The sequence below is a fragment of the Thamnophis sirtalis genome, unplaced genomic scaffold (assembly GCF_051295495.1).
Source record: "Thamnophis sirtalis isolate CommonGarterSnake01/CBP01778 unplaced genomic scaffold, rThaSir2_p1.2 scaffold_5, whole genome shotgun sequence".
Taxonomy (NCBI): Eukaryota; Metazoa; Chordata; class Lepidosauria; order Squamata; family Natricidae; genus Thamnophis; species Thamnophis sirtalis.
Genome location: NW_028261385.1, coordinates 118753457 through 118771198, shown reverse-complemented (window position 1 = coordinate 118771198; position 17742 = coordinate 118753457). Strand labels below are relative to the sequence as shown.

General features: G+C 35.6%; 2 protein-coding genes across 2 annotated transcripts in view; both read right to left on the bottom strand.

The window, feature by feature from the left end:
* GLYATL3 (glycine-N-acyltransferase like 3) overlaps positions 1-2136 on the bottom strand; it is a 21977-nt gene extending 19841 nt beyond the window's left edge. The window contains exon 1 of the mRNA XM_087716781.1: positions 1879-2136. Within this exon, the coding sequence (XP_087572907.1) occupies positions 1879-1910 (32 nt within the window). The 5' untranslated portion in view covers positions 1911-2136. The remainder of the gene's footprint in view (positions 1-1878) is intronic.
* Positions 2137-17710, bottom strand: CENPQ (centromere protein Q). The gene is made up of 8 exons (XM_087716782.1): positions 17607-17710; positions 13770-13827; positions 12149-12269; positions 11478-11546; positions 6738-6867; positions 3621-3740; positions 2681-2758; positions 2137-2564 (listed from the first exon to the last, which is right to left on the bottom strand). Exons 2-8 carry the CDS (start codon positions 13801-13803, stop codon positions 2421-2423), a joined length of 696 nt encoding a protein of 231 aa, XP_087572908.1. The 5' UTR covers positions 13804-13827; positions 17607-17710; the 3' UTR covers positions 2137-2420.
* Positions 17711-17742: the final 32 nt, after the last annotated feature.

Genomic DNA, 17742 nt, shown 5'->3' with positions numbered 1-17742 from the left:
TTTCTCTTATAGAGTGGTTAAAAGGGAAAAGAAACTTCAAAGAAGAACTCATAAAACACCTGTAAAAATGTATCCTACAGAAATATAGGTAATTGTTTCTAGAATCATTTATTTTGGAATATAGGACGATTGTTGTGGTCAATCTAAAGTAATTTTATGTCTATAGAAAATTTTTATACTTAAAACTTTTATGTTTAAGCTAAATTGACATTTTAAAAAGCAGTACGTTTCCTATTAGGTAGTAAACACCTTTTTTATTAGTTTATGGCAATATTATTTTGTTTTTTGTAGACAGCTGCTACAGCCAAATTGTCCTTGACAATTTACATGTCTATATACTAATGATTTAAATCTTTATCCCAGAAAGCTATAAAATCATTGCCAAATACAAACATATCACACAGACTGAAAATTAAAATACAATATTCTATTATAGAAAATGTATATTTATAATATTTTATTTATTTACACATTTTAGCTAAAATCTGTCTCTCAAACATGCCTCCTTTACTTAAGCTTCTGATGTCCCTTATAACCATACATAAAATTTTACCTCTGGGAACCAGACTACTGTAGGTTTTCCTCATAGAAACATGTAAATAAATTACAAAGATATAGCAATAACACTTAGACTTATATACTGCTTCGCAATGCTTTACAGCCCTCTCTAAGCAGTTTACAGTCAGTGTATTGCTCCCAACAATCTGGGTCCTCATTTTACCCACCTCAGAAGGATGGAAGGTTGAGACAACCTGGAGCCGGTGAGATTTGAATTGCCAAACTGCAGCTAGCCTGCAGTACTGCACTCTAACCACGGTGCCACCTCGGCTCTTTACCTCACTGACAACACAGTATTCTTTAGGGCTGTTATCAAAAAAGCATGTTTATTTTTAATATATACAACTCTTTCAAAAAAAGGAAAAAGGATATCTAGGCCAAGGTGATAACTACAGAAATTTGTCTTATTTTTCAAAAGTGAATATCCCTTAAAAATTAAGAGAGAAATACAACCCTGAGAAAAAAAATTATCGCCTAATCTTGTTCTTAAATCCAAGGAGAATCAGGTATTATTTTCTTTCAATGGTAATCTGAGTGAAGAATGATACTCTATAATTAAAATAGTTCAAATTTAGGCTTCTCCTACTTTTAAGTATTAATTTCAATATCCATGAGAACCAATTATACTTCAAAGGACAGGCAACAGCCAATAGCAGGTCTATTGCTTGATTATATACAAGATTGATCTTTTTAAATATAAAAATAAAATTAACATTTTCATTAGATGTGATTGGACATCTTAATGTTCAGTATTAACCGGGATACAACTGAAGCAACTAATGATATTGCCTGATATCTAAAGAGAGAACAACACAATAAGCCCAGTCCATTTTAAAGATTTTCTCCCACCACCATCTGGAAGGAGTAAAGACTTACCTTTGGTGGCCAAGTGAGCAACTCATTCAACAACAGTTTAAAAGAATGACATAATGATTAATCTTTCTTGAAACTAATACCACCTTTCCCCCCTAGACCTATTTCTAAAGACAAAAATGGAAGAAGCAACTGCTTTTTCCATTTAAGATCTGGAAATTGAAGTATTATAGGTTCCCAAAAAATAATAATGCTGGTTGAGCATAGTGTTGTTTTGACACTCATTCTCTTTTTCTCAGATACAATTCCAAGTGAAGAAAGATACCTTAACCTGCTGTATAATACTCTGCAGCTACAGGTGAAAGAAAGAGTGAAAGAAAAAAAACATATTTAAGAATCCTAGAGCATTAGCCTCCTAAGTAAGCAGCTTATATTCTTTACCCACATCCACAAAAATTTGCAGATGACAAATATCCAGTTCCAGGGGAAAAATAAACTACTACTCTTTGATTTTTCAGAGCCAGAAACTTGTTGCTCATTAGCTCAGAGTTTAACTGAGCCGTAAGTCTCTAGTGAAAACTTGTTTATGCTTAAATCAGCTTGCCAATGAAGTAATTAAATGTTGTTATCTGCATTTGTACATGTTTCTCAAGCATCAGATCTCCTTGCAAATTATACTAGCATATTCAAAAAGAAACTACAACCCAAAAACAGGAAAAAAAATTCTGTTTCGTACTACATAGTAGTAAGTAGCCTTATGTGGAATACTAGTCAAAAGGCTTTTAAAAATTATTTTGTCATCTGATCAACATGAAGAGTTTTGCATCAAATCTTAATGGTAGTTAGTCAAAATAATGGGATTAGCTTGTTAGTGAAAAGTCTATCTCTTGATATCTTTACCCGAATAAAATCATAGATTATATTTTCTTAATTACATCCAAAATTTTCACAATGTCACTGGAGAATTGCAGAATGCAAATCATGTTAGGGAAACTATTTATTTCAAATATTTCCTTGGAAGACGAAAGGAACTAAAGATATAGGCTACTTCATTGTTCTTCTGTACATCGCTGGTCTGCCTTTTCATATAATTGTTCTAGAAATCCCATCATATTCTTCATCTCATCTGATTGCTGAATGATATTCATGTCATCAAGAAGAGCGTGTGGGTTTCCAATCTTCAAAATCTCATTCTATAAAATAGAAAGTGTAACAGTACAAAATGAAATTAAAATGAATGGAATATTTTTTATTCAATCAATGGCATACGTTCAAGACAAGCGACTTGAAACATACTGCCATTACTCACCTGAAGAGTAGGTAGTTTGAAATATTCCACTGAAAGACCAGGAAGACCTAGGTCATGTTTAGTATCTCTATGAAATAACTGGAAAGAACGGAGAAAACAATTAATGTTGATATAGAACACCAAATGTTTAATTCTTTCCCCATAAAGATAGTCAATTGGGACTGGAAAAAAAATGTTAAATCAAGGTACCCACATGACCAAACTCAATTTTATAATCATGTTAATGGCAATCATTAAGTGAATCACACTGTTACCTGAATACATTCTCCCAAATGGGTGCAGGAAACTAACAAAAAAAATAGGTAGTCCTTGATTTATAACCACAATTGTGTCCAAAATTTCCATTGCTAATCAAGAACAGCTGTTACATGAATTTTGCTCCATTTTACATATCTTGCTATAATTGTTAAATGAATCACTGAAGTTGTTAAGTTAGTAATATGGTTAAGTGAATCTGGCTTCCCCATTGACTTCTGCTTGTCAGAAGGTAACAAAAGGTGATCACAAGACCCCCAAGATGCTGCAACCATCATAAATACAAGTGTCCAAATTTAGATTATGTGATCATGGGGATGCTGCAATGGCCGTAAATGTGAAAAACAATTCTAAGTTGTTCTTTTCGGTGCCATTGTAACTTTGAATGGTCACTAAATGTAAGTCAAGGACTACCTGTATTGCAAATTGTGGTCATGTGACTGTGGGATGCTGCAATCAGTCATAAATGTGAACTGGTTGCCAAGCAGCCAATACACAACATTTTACAATGGCTGGAATAACTTGAAGAGCCATAAAGAACTGCTTGTAAATTGAAGACTACCTGTATCTGCTTCTGGAAAAAAGAGACTGTATTTTCATTTCTCAAATTGCTTTGTCAAGAAAAAAGTAAGTCTTGTATAATTCTTACTGCCCAAAAATAAATCCAGCACTGGCTCCCAAATACCTGATCTGCTTCTGTTTCTAATGCTGCCAGCTCATGTTTTAATGCTTTTATTTTCTTTTGAAGTATTTGCATTTTTTCATCCACTGTATGTAATGTTGAGACATCTTTGGTTATTTCTTCCTATGGTTAAAATGAAAGAGGATGACAATAAATGTATTTAAAGTAACGATATACTGTATTTGTGTTAGAATTAAGACAAATTTTATATAAGTCATAAAGTTTATATAATATATTTCTTCTCTCATTACATGGAATGTATTGAAATTTTTTCCTGTTAAATAGATATTAGAAATATTAATATATAATTTGTAATTATGCTACAAGTTATAATTTACAAGTTATAATTTGTAAACTAGAATAAAAAAAGTCATTTAAGGATTCACATATGCAGCACCTTGGGTTTCAAAATTTAGTTTTCTATTCTACTTTGAGAAGGAGGAACTATGCAACATTTTTTATATAAACTTTATCAAAAGCTTAAAAAAATTCTTCTAGAAATGTAAGTATTGTCTTTCAAGGAAGTGAAGTCAACTATGTTTCCAGTTGCTTATCCATTAGTCCCAAAACAGAAGCCTGTGGTTTTAATTACACTTTAGCCTTTAAAAACATGTGCACTAATAATTGAGGAAGATGCTCCATCATGAGGGAAAGGGGTGGAGGAGATGAACTAAAGTTCAAACAGTTAAATTTGAAGTAAAGGAAGGAGAAAGAGAGGAACAGGAAGAGAAGGACAGGAGAAGAAAAGGAGGGGTATGGGAGGAAAGCAAAGCAATGCCGATGAGGCAATTAGCAGTAGCAGCCGCAATCAGTGAGCAGCCACATCTACTGCTGAGCTGGCAGGCGTAACTATGAGTGTGACCAGTGCAACAGTAGTCGCAACTAGGCAACAGGATGCTTACTGAGCAGCATTGGTAGCAGATGCATCTGGCGAGTGCAACCGGCGAACAAGAATGCAGGCACAACTGGCAAGTGCAACCAGTGGCAGCAGGAGATGCAAATGACACAATATGTTTTTCAAGGGCAGCAGCAGCACGGCATTGGGTGCAACAAGAAACGTAGTGTAGAGAAGATGAAGAAAAGGTAGGAAAAGTTAACATGTATATAAGATAAAATTAAGCAAGTTAAAGAAACAGAAGAAAGGTGAAGAGGGAGAAGGCATGGTGTCAGAACAGAAAGGCGTTGGAACGGAATGGCAGAAAGACTTACAGTGCAACAGCTGAGAATGGTGGAAAAACAGCATGGAACATGTCAGGTGAAATAGTGCAACCTTGAATATTTCAGCATTAACCACAAAAGATCAAACGAATAAAGAAATAAAAACCTGCATTTAAACCCAATGAGGGCACAGAGAATTTAGAAGCAAATCACTGGCTGAATGGATAGTGCTGTCTAGATAACTTTGTATTCCTAGACCAATCTACATTACTTTAATGAAGGGCTTCTGGCAGGAAATGGGCTACACATCACAAGAACCAGGAAGAACATGTTTGAAAAACATCTGGCTGGGCTTATCCAAAGGGTTTAAAGCTAAAATTGGAAGAGGAGGGAGATCAAGCTTTAGAACCTAATCCCAAGCATAAACCTTAAGACATTCAATCATGGTGAGAAGAAAGGAAAACTCAAATATGAAATAGGTGATATAGGAAGCAAATGCAGAGTCAGTCAAAAAGAACTCAGATGCCTATTTACTAATGCTCAAAGTATGAGGAACAAACAAGGTGAACTTGACCTCCTAGTACATGAGGCCAGATATAACATTGTTGTCATTACTGAAACTTTGGTGAGATTAAACCCATGATTTGAATGTACTGCTAGGAGGATTTAAATTGTTCAAAAGAAACAGACCTGACAAAAGAGGAGGTGAGTTTATATTGTATGTAACAGATAACTACACTTCTACAGAAATGAAGGGGGAAAAAACTCTTCTTGAATCCATTTGGGTTAATGTAAAAGAAAAAAAGAATGACGTTGCCATAGGTGTATGGCATAGGTGTATACTACAGACCATCCAAACACACAGAGGAAATAAATGAATGTATTGCTAATCAATTATCTAAAGTGCACAGTAAAAATATTACAATATATTTGTATGTTAACATTTTTGGCTTTTTTACACATCCAATGGACATGATAAAAATGTTCTTTCATGTCATTCACATTTCCAAAAAGATTTAAAGTACCGTTAAACATTCTAGAGTATTTGTCTGATGACAAGCACCAATAATACATCATTTATAAACCTTCTCTTTAAGATTAGAAGATAATGTAAATGCAGTTTTTTCAACTACATTTTTCCCAATGATTCATTTATATTTTGTAATCAAAAATTTTTTAAACCTGTTTTAACATACTGTACATTCTTTCACTTGTTCTTCTGTTTCACATTTCAACAGAAGTTCATACATTTTAGCAATAACACGTTCATTGTTAGTACATAGTTCTGATTCAAAATTAGTCTTACATCATTCAAGGTCATAAAACCTTTTATGCATTTTAAACTTTTCTGATATAAAAAAACATTGATAAGTATATCCTTCTATCATCAAATCTTTTCTTAATTTCATTTTACTGTTGCTTATAGTGGCTCACATGATTTAGTTAAATCTCCATTAATATCTATTTGTGCCTTCAGTGAAGTAAAATCAATTTCAGACATTTTATAAAATTTTGTCCAAAATTCACGAGTTCCAAATATTTAAGAAAAGCCAAATGCATATTGTCAAAAGCCTTTTCTCCATCGAAAAAGATCAATGTGGCTTGTTTTTCATTATGTTATTCCAAATATCAAACTTAGTTCTAACATCATCCTTCAAAGGTCTTTTATCAAAAACCATGAATAAATCTTGTAAAATTACAGTAATGATGTGATATTCCTTTTTATGTATCAACGACATTTTGCAATGTATGGAAGATTAATAGATTTATTATGACATGTTACAGATGCTTGGAGTAGTAATAATAATATATGAAAGTCAGGCAAGATTGTTCATTGATTTTGTATAACACAGCTATGGGAAAATCTCATTTGTGGAACATTGTTTAGGATATCATATTAACTATTTACTCACACAATGTATTATATAAATTCTTAAAATCCATCTTCTCTTCCTTATTTACCTCCAGATGCTGCAATCCTTCTTCCATTAAAATATACTTTTTGTTTTCTTCTTTTAGAACCTTTTGTACATTGCTCAGATAATTCAGCTCATCCACAGGAACTTCCAAAGTTGCAATACATTTCAGAAGCCTTCAGTAAATTGTTAAACAACATTATCATTTTATGTTAATACTATCATGGTTATCTGTAATATATGAAATCATGCAATGAAAATATCAAACCAAATGAGATAACTTGATACTAGCGTTAAAATTACTGTGCTAAAAATGTTTCCCTGTTGAAGATCAATGAAGTTCTTCAATTTGTAATATATTTGCTTCCCACCATCTCTGATCTTTGACATCAACAAAAGAAATGTAAAGCACTTGGCCCATAGAGAAAACTGTCAAGTCCAAAACTGAGTATGACCAATTGCTTAAGTTACAACAGCCCCCTCCCAACAAGAATTTGACACCCCCTCAGACATGTGACCTCATTTTGGGTGTTCAGCAACTAGCCCCATTTGTGGCCTCAGTGATGTAACTGCAATTTACTTTTTTTTTTTTTTTTTTGCCAAAAAAGTGTTTCCTTCCAGTTTCCAGCAAAAATCACCCATAGCAAACAATGAGTTTGCTTAATTGCCATGGTGTTTATCTAATAACTGCTGGAAAAACTGGGTCAGTCATATGATGATCTGATTTATGACCATCACAACTTATAATCATAATTACCATGCTGAATTATAGTTGTTAGTCAAGGGCTATCTATATATCAATTAGTGCAACATGTCTTTATCTGAATAGTGACAGTATGCACACATAAATGTTTGAAGTCAACATATAACGTAGGCCTTTGCCTTAGTGATAAAGCTGTATTCTACTGGGTTAAAGCAATATAACCCTAAGTTACAGACCACACTTATTTAGTTCAAACATCTACTTGAAGTAAAACTAAGGGAAAACGCTATGGCTTAAGCTAATATATGCCATTTTCCCCTGAAAATACCTATATGGACCATGCAAGGATTAGAATTTTCTTATAATTAAGAATAGCATTGTGCAATTCAATATATTATTTAATGAAAGAAATTGATTTTTTTTAAAAAAAAAAAGTAAAGTCACACATATTGGCAATCACAGAAGAATATCAAAGAGATGGTGGGGTAGGTCCCTTAATACATATTGTATTATATAGAAATAGAAAAAGTTATTTATCCTGCTGAAGCAATTTGCATAAAATTCAGAAAACTTTGTAATTTGGCAAATTTAAATATCCACCATTCTCACAAAAAGTGTTTGGGGGCAGCTTATAATATTACAAATTCTTTCTAACATATGCTTAAAAGTTACTATCAGGTTTACAAAGTAATTCAGATTGGAAACATGTCCAGATGAATTCATTTTTCTTTATTGTAAGGTTATTTTAAAAGAACCTTGTATGTTTCAAAGCATTTTTCTCCTTCACAGCTCAAGAAACTAGGAATGGTTCCTTTTGAAATGTTTCCTATGACCATCTTAGCTGCCTCTTATTCAACTGTTCCCCTGGCTGTGGCTCTTCACCTTGTGAATCACCCAAGGTCATTCACATATACCATTAGTTACCTAGCCAGGTTTATAGATTGTTTATTAGTGCAGCTACCGTATTTTTCAGGCTAAAAGACGCACCGGAGTATACGACACACCACGATTTTAAAGAGGTAATTTTTTTAAAAAAAGTTTTTGCCCTCCCCGGCCCCCAGAAGCACTCTGCAGGCCTCCCAAACCCTCTGCACACACTGTTTTTTGTGAAAAAGGGTCATGCAGAGAGTTTGAGATGCCTGCAAAGTACTCCTGGGGGCCAGGGAAGGCAAAAATGCGACACGTGGGGGTTTGGGAAGGCAAAACTGGGACTGTTTTTAGCAAAAATGGTCTGTGAAGAGGATGTGGGAGGATTGTAGAGTGCTCCTGGGGGCTGGGGAGGGCAAAAACAGCCCTGTTTTCTTAAAAAAACTGGCCCAATTTTCACTCTTTTTTCCCTCCCCAGACCCACTTTGCAGGCCTCCCAAACCCTCTGTGCGTCAATTTTTGCAAAAAACAGGGTGTGTGGGATGCGTTTTCAAGAGGCCAAAAATGTTGTATTCAGTGTATAAGATGCACCCAGATATTCACCTTCTTTTGGGGGACAAAAAGTTGCGTCTTATACTCTGAAAAACACAGTAGTTCTTATCTTATAACCATTTGTTTAGCATCTGTTTGAAGTTACAACATTGAAAAAAGTGACTTACGAATCCTCACACTTACAATCTCACACTTCTAAGTATCCCTAGTAACATGATCAAAATTCAGGCACTTGGCAACCAGCACAAATGGTTGCAGCATTCCAGATCACTTGCAACCTTCCCACCTAGCTTCAAACAAACAAACTCAATAGGGGAAGCTGGATTTGTTTAATGACCATGATTCATTTAGAAACTGCAGTGATTCAGTTAATTGTGGCAAAAAATTTTTTGTAAAATCTGGCATGACTTACTAAACAACCACCTTGCTTAACAATAGAAATTCTGGTCATAGGTTGAGACTACCTGTATACCTTATTTTCCTACACCTGCTTAAGAGTGGAAACGCTTAAGAGAATAGCTGCATACTAGAATGTTCAACATTTCAACATATGCACTAACATACCAATTCAAATAAATATGTTACTTCTCTTTATCTTTTCATCTTTTAATAAGCTGAATGTGTTTTATTAGGTTCTAATTGGCAATAATTCTGATTCTAGATGTTATAGGCAGAAATATTAAAATTCAGGAACCAATGACATTCTAATGATTTTTCCTATAAACATGGAAAAACATTAAGAAATAATTTATAAAAAATCTAATACCAGACAGTCAGTGACAAGCTAAACTTGACCCAATATGTGGCATAGTTGCTCCAAAAATAACTAATAGTTTCAGGGTACATTAAGAAGCACTGTGTAAATCAGGGGTAGTCAACCTTTTTATACCTACCGCCCACTTTTGTATCTCTGTTAGTAGTAAAATTTTCTGACCGCCCACAGGTTCCACAGTAATGGTGATTTATAAAGTAGGGAAGTAACTTTACTTTATAAAATTTACAAAGCAGAGTTACAGCAAACCCCCACCACCCACCATGAAAGCTGGAACGCCCACTAATGGGCGGTAGGGATCAGGTTGACTACCACTGGTGTAAATAACATGCGAAGTCCTAGTTACCCTCTGTTTTTTGTGCAGGCTTTCTTGAGCATATTTAGAATTCAGAGGAATTTCAGAAACACCATTTCAATTTGATTGCTATTACTTGGTTATTAATGATGTAAGAAAAGAAACCCATATTTGTAGTATTACTTGATGTATATAGGTAGTCCTCACTTACTGACCACTTGTTCAGTGACTGTTTAAAATTGTGATGACCCTGAACTTAGAACTTACTAGTTATACTTATAGCTAATTGCAATGTTCCAGATGTCATAGCTCCCATATGGTGATTGAGATTCAGGCACTTGGCAACCAACTTACATTTATGACGTGCAACCCACACCCCATGGTCACATTATGGAGCTTTACAATCCTTCCTGCTGGCTTCTCACAAGTAATGTCAATGAGGAAAATGACGGGAAGGTCATAAATCTACTCGCCAACCTTTCTGCACGGCTACAACTTGCTCCCAAAACTTGCGTGTTGTATCTAGCCCTCCAAGCCCTCCCCCATTCATGCATGTTCTTGCGTGGCCTCCCAGGATCTATCCCATGTTCCTTATCTGGGACTCCCTGCTTTCCCTAATGCATTCGTTAATCTAATGCACAGGTTGTTAAGTGCACATGAGGTATCTCAGGCTGGGAAAGACCATGGGGGGACCTAGTGCTGGAACAGGCCACCTGCTTCCAACTACCCAAAGCCTCCCCCCACATCCACTGAGATATCTCATGATCCCTTGGGGTAGCCATAGTTGCTTCGCCCCCCTGCATCCTGCCCAGCTGCTTCTGCACAGGTGAAATCTAAGGAAAACAGCTTTACCAGCATCTGAGTAAGAGACAGAGATTGCAGTTCAGCCTGAGACAAAGGAAACAAGCTCTGCATTGATTAGTTGCCGCTGCCTTCATGCAACAAACCCTGAAGCTGCTGATTCAAACTAGCCACCCAGTTACAAGCAGAAGGCTGCTGCGGTACTGCCCAGGCTGGGACCAAACAAGGTTTGCAGGGACACTAGCTTTGTGGCAGAAAACCCAAGTTTTTTAGTCAGAAGCTGATGAAGCTGTTTTCCTTAGATCTCACATTCTTACAGCTTCACCAGTATCAGAGTAAAAGGTGGTCATTTTTCTGCCATGAGTTAGCCTGCTCTAGAGCTCTTCGAAAGGTAAGCGAGCGATTAGAAACACGTGAGGAGAAGAGGAATCGGAGGAGGGGGCTAGCAAAGCAGGTCCAGTGGGGGTGGGATGGGGGGGGGCGTAGGCAGGGTGCATGTTACAGGGTCAATGCGGTCAGTCGAAGGATGAATGGCTGCTGTGGTACTGCAATATACATAACTTCAGAACAGGGTCGTAAGTACTTTTTGGGGCGGGGAGTATCGTAATTTCAAATCATCACAAAATGAACTGTCGTAACTCAAGAAATATCTGTATTACACTGTTAACTGCAGACAACTTATTTTAAATCTTTTTTGAGGATAAAACTTATTGAATTCAAAGCATTTATATTATCCTAACATTGGATGAACATTGTCAGGAGTTTTGGGCTGTTATTGTTTAAGTGTTTTCTTTACCTTTCCTTGAGGATATTCAAGTGCTTTTCAGTTTCATTGTAATCTTGTGTAATTTCATAGAGAATAGCTCTGTAAAGACAGATAATATATTAACATTTTTTACCCATATGCACATTATGTGATGCTTTTATGTCTTTGCCTGGAAAAAGTGTTAATAGCAGACACAAAATCATTTGCACACCAAGATATTCTCAGTGTAAACAGGATTGATTTGTGTCTTGCTTTCTGCTTTTGAAAATTTCCTGTATAATTGTTAGCATTTATATGTGTTGATGTTATGTAACACCAGATGTATTTGTTTACATGTAATTAGAAGTGCAACCGAAACCATTGTGCCAGCATTCAGCTAGCAATCAATACCAATTCCTTTTTATTCCAGATGTGTGTTTACATGCACTCTGTGCAACTGAAACTACTGTGCAAGTGAAGACATCATTTGTTTTTGCCAAAAATCCAGCAAATACCAGAACTGCATTTCAGAGGTGTCCATTTAGGTGAAATCAGTGCAATCAAAATTATTGTGCAATTAAAGAAACCATTCAGAATTGCAAAAATCCAGCTAATAATCAAATCAATATCTTTTTTTTAATTTCCTAAATTCTTTTACTTAGAAGATATTATTAATGACAACTGGATTTATTGATCCTAAAAGGGAGGAGATGAGTACTTACATTATTGTCCAATGGATTTTGGATTCTAGACTCTTTTTAATGTTCTTTGGAAGTCGTTGGCATTTCACTTTTTGTTTTGAAGATACTATCTTGGGTTTTGTTTCCGGAGATTCTGTTTCAACTGCAAAAAGTAAGAATGGTGGAAGACTTTCATCTAAATCTGGTTAGACTGCTATGCTTAGTGTTATAATACTTAGTGTTATATAATTCAAGTGAGATGTTGCAGTATTTACTCAGTAAAAGATTTCCTTTATAAACACTAGGGAAATTACAACAAATAAATTTAAACCAATGTGGCTAAATCCTGAACTGGTTCTCAAAATATTAGGATTTGGTTAGATTTTTATATCAGCGTTTTTGCAGTACAATCCTAAGGAAACAACCAACAAAAAGTATAGAACAGTGATAGCTAACCTTTTCCGAAACAAGTGCCCAAAGCGTGTGTCCAACCCCCAAAATGCAATGCACACACGGCTCTCATGTACGTGCCCTACTCCCCCCGCATGCACTCCGTGGATGCACAGCAGACTCAACAACCAGTTGGCTGGTGGGAGGCATGCATGCATGTGCGGTGGAGCTGAATGACAGCTCACGTGTCTACTTGTCAGCTGCAGTTACATGATGTCTGTACCAGAAAATCATGATACATTCTTGTAGAAATCCTCGAGATCTTATTTTATAACAGATATTACAAAATAAATAAATATAGATGTTATTTCAATGTTGAGTGAGACCATGCAATTCAATAACTATTTGTCATTTAAAACTTGATAAACGAAGGTAGTGCTGGATAGCAGCACGGAAATAATTATTTTCTACATGGAGAATTACTGTTATATAGGTTTTTGCTCCAATAATAGTTTTATAACTATATCAGGTGTTTAGTTATATTTCTGATAGGGTGCCAAAGAAAAAGCTTCAAAAATGTATGCACCATTAGTGAAAAATTTCATAAAGCTTTTGTGGATTATCAAGGAAAGGGAGGACACTACCTAATGTGTTTGAAAGGTAAATGATTTTTTTAAAGTCTCCCAAGAATAAAAACAACACAAGACTCTTTGGTTTTGTTAGTTTAACTTGTTCTGTGAATTTTTTTTTTTACAAAATTAACATTATCTTCTATCATTTGCTTTGAAGTTTGAGACATACTTTAAATTTATTTTGCTATGTATGATTACTTATTTTCAATTCATATAGTTAGTTATTTGATGTAAAGGACCCTGAGATTTTAAAATAACAATGTATTTGTATGAGAATTTTCTTCTTATTGTCCAACCTATGTATACAGTGCATTCAAAAAGTATTCAGACCCTTCACTATTGTCAATTTTGCTATGCTGCAGCCTGATTCTACTATTTTTGAAATTCATTTTTTTCCTCATTAGTCTACACTCAGTACCTCATAAAGACAGAATGAAAACAGATTTTTAGAAATGTCTGTAAGTCAACATGGCAAATATTTTCTTTTGTCGATCACTGCCCCAGTTTTGTCCCAAATTCTGTGGGACTGGGTAAAGACAGTCAAGAGGCAAGAATAAATAGAAACAACCGCATTATAAATACTAATATGTCTTAGATATTCATTTTCAGGGTTCTTATAGATAAGAAATGTAAAATAATACCATCAAGAAACGTTGTTTCCTCTTCCTCTTCCATTTTCCAAGCTAGCAGTATTTCTTGCTATCGAAAAACACGACATTTATATTTTAAAAACAGGCAACAGTTTTTTTTAAAATGTATGCTCTATACAACTTGGCTTATCAACCTGCATGATAGCTTATGGTAATCTTTTTATGTATTTTATTTAAATGTGTTTTTTATTTTCCATTTTCATTTTCGTAGTCACATATATACTGTGCAAAACCGGGGCCATATAACATTAAACAATAAACACAGCCATTTCTCTTGTCAACAATACCCCCCAAAATAGAAACCCAATGTACCTCTTCGACCCTCCATACACCCTTTCTTTCGCCCCCCCTCCAACTTTCCATCTTCCCTCCATCATTCCCCTCTACCCCACTTCCCCTCCCCCTCTACCACTCCTCTCTCCCGGTACACTCCCTCCCTTCCTTCTCACCCTCCCTCCAAACTCTCTCCCACCTTCTCTACCCCTCTTTCTTCTCCCTCTACTCCTCCCTTCTGTGTATTTCTACTATCTATTAATATATTCAGCTTGTCCTATTTTTACAGTGAAATTAAAGAGCAACAGTATACAAGTGCAGGCCTGAGATGCTGAGTCCCTGGTTTTATGCCCTCTCTGTCCTTTGATCTTGAGCTTGTATTCTGATTGGTTGTCAGACTCCCATGGGGCCATGCAGGGGCAACCTCTAGGCTGTATTTTGAATCCAGGTTTGGTTGAGTTCTCAGATGCCATGTGGTGAATTGGGTAAAGGGCCAATATTATCTGCCATTTCAATATTTCCTAGGATATTTCATTTTTCTAGGAGAGGGCTGGGTGATAACTTTCCACAATGTCTTATTTCTAAGATAATCATTGCACTCATCATTCTCATACTGAAAACGTTTGTTCTCTCTAATCCTATCTTTACCAAATACCATCTTTACCCATAGAATTTTATTTTATTTCCCTTAATGCCTTATAATTTCACTGTGGTATACTTCCAACTAGATAAACTTAGAATTATGCATTACCGTAAATTATTATTAGAGCTGTGCAAAGGATCTGAAGAACACTTTTCAAACCATGCAGTACAAGAAAAGCATCCTCCCCCAAACAACTAGGTCCTCTGAAAGATTTGGTCCAGCTGTTTCCAGTCTTTCCCATATCACTTATATGCACATGCTGAACCCAACACAGATAACTTTTTCAGCAAAGTAAAACAATTCTTCATTTGAAAAATCCTAGAAGCTGTGCTGAGCATTTGGGAAATGCATGTGCCTCAAATGACCAAGTGCCATGCAAAACACTGCAAAAATCATTGTAAAGCCCCAATACACTGCATACACTGCAAAATCATTGTAAAGCCCCAATAATGATCAACAGCATTTACTTTATATTAGGACATATTTCTATGATAGTTGCTGATACATCTTATTCTCATCTTTTGATACTGCTCAGCAACGTATAATTTTCTGGAATACAATACAAATTTTTCATTATTTTTTCTGGACATTTAGTACAAAGGACTCATTAAATGTTGAGGTTAATTCATTGCAAAAGAGCATGTGATGACATATAGCAATATGTCTTGCTATATTTTTGTTTATATAGACCAGTAATCAAAACTGAAATCCCTATATAAAGTTCATATTCATGCAATGCCTTCAGCTTTTGTTTTACTACATTATGTCCAATAAAGATTTCAATAGCTCAGCCAACTATATAAAAATAGATACTTATAGGTACTTCATCTTACAACTGGTAGCTTAGCCTCTGCAATGTTTGCTTTACAATATAATTAAATAAATAAAAGGTCGGGACAGAAAATATGTGTTCACACACACACACAAATATATATAGCTACAGCACCATTCTTTTCACCAACACTTCAAAAGTACTGAGTCCTTTATATAATAACTATTCAGCATGTTCACTGTAGAGCTTCTATACCTCCTAGTGGCCAATCTACTTCAATAATACATACAGTAATTATAAACAATGCCTAGTGCTTTTCCAATGGTCTTATTTATGCAAAAAAGGAAAAAAAGAAAAGAAAATCAACACTTTGCATATATTTGTTGTATCTTGAAAATATACTTGTATATTTCCAACACATGTTATGCTCAGAAAATGGTATTATTGTAAAAGCGGAATTTTAACAACAATTTTACACCTGCTCATTTGATCTTGCTGAAATCAATGGCAATTTCTTCTGAGTAAACACATATAGGACTGGGTATTAGAATGAAATTCTAGTCCTTTAGATAAAAATTAACATAATAAAGTCATGCAGCTATATCAGCAAAAAAAGAATAGGAAGGTATTATTAAGTCATATATAAAAAGATGACATAAAAAAGTGAAATAGTTGTTAAGTTAATTTTGCCTCATTTTACGACCTTTCTTAGCACAGTTGTTAAGTGAATCCCTGCAGTTTAGTAACAGGGTTGCTATGTGAATCTGGTTTGCCCATTGACTCTGCTTGTCAGGTCACAGAAGTCTACTTATAACAATTTCCAGTAGAAACTCTGCTGCCTAATGCCCCTAAATTGAAGCAAGAATTATCCTAGGTTGCACGTTTTGCATTTCATTTGCCTGTCTTGGTTACTTCCAATGATATTAATGAGGAGTGGGGAATAGGATCCTCGGTGCCATTTAGGGGGTCCAGAAACATAGCCCACTTTACAAAGCAAAGACACTGGAGCCTTATGCAACCTTGTAAACAACAGGTTATCTTTGGCAACATTCTGAAAGGGCTTGCCAATTGCCCCCCCCTCAAAAAAAAAATGGAGCTGCTGGAGGTGATTCAAGATTTAATGAATTTGTATGCCGCCCAAACCCGAAGGACTCCAGGTGGCTAATAGCAAAAGCATTTAGATTTATTTATCACTTCATAGTGCTTTACAGCCCTCTCTAAGTAGTTTACAGACATTTTCTGCATTGAGCAAAACCATTACAGCTGATTTCTATTTTTTCTAAACATCTATTCAATATATCAGTTGGGAATGTTTTTTAATACCAGATTGTGCAAGATTGATGATCAAAGGTAATATCACCTGCAGTTTATATTCTCAGGATGCAGGCAATACTTTTGCATCAGCTTTTAACTAGGAAACTAGATATTAACTTGCACAGCTAATCAAATCTCTTCCAGCCTTCAAAATCACATTTTTATGTGAGAACAGCTTCAGTGAGAAGAGCCAGAAAAAAGTATTTAGATTCATATACTGCTTCACGGTGCTTTGCAGCTCTGCCTAAGCGGTTTACAGAGTTAGCATATTGCTCCCAACAATCTAAGTCATTTTACCCATCTCTGAAGGATGAAAGGCTGAATCAACCTTGAACCTGGTGAGGTTCGGCAGCTGGCAGTCTTTCTCAATTTTAAAGTTAATTTTAATGTCAATATTTGTTATTGTAATATTTTAATGCTTTATTCTGTTGCTTTTACTTATTGTAAGTCGCCTAGAGTTGACGCTTGGCGAGGTGGGCGACTTATATATGTTCATAACAAATTTAAATTTTAAAAACCCCTATGTTTTATTCAGCCAAAGATGGCGAAGTACACCGCTACTTAAACCTGTCCTTTGAATACGGTTTCCCCGGCTGAAAACGCCACTAGGCTATAAGGCTATTCTACCTAATGCCAGCATCGATATTTCAATGCCCCAATAAATCCATTCGCTTTTCAAACGCCGCACGGGAGTACCGTACATTGCAATTTATCCTACAAAAGTAATCCGCGGCAGCTGAAAGCCTGCGCTCTTCTTCTTCCCGAACTCCCTACTGAAATGCCAGTTTTGCCACAATGCAGGCTACCCACCCATTGTAGAACTCACCGTTTTTATTTCTACGGTTACTCCCTCTCCAGATCGGCCGTTCGTGCGAATTCAAAAATTGCGGGCGCTCATGGTTTCTCCGCAAGTATTAGTGCGCATGCGTTAAGGAAGGGCAATTGCGCTTGCGTGTCTGGGT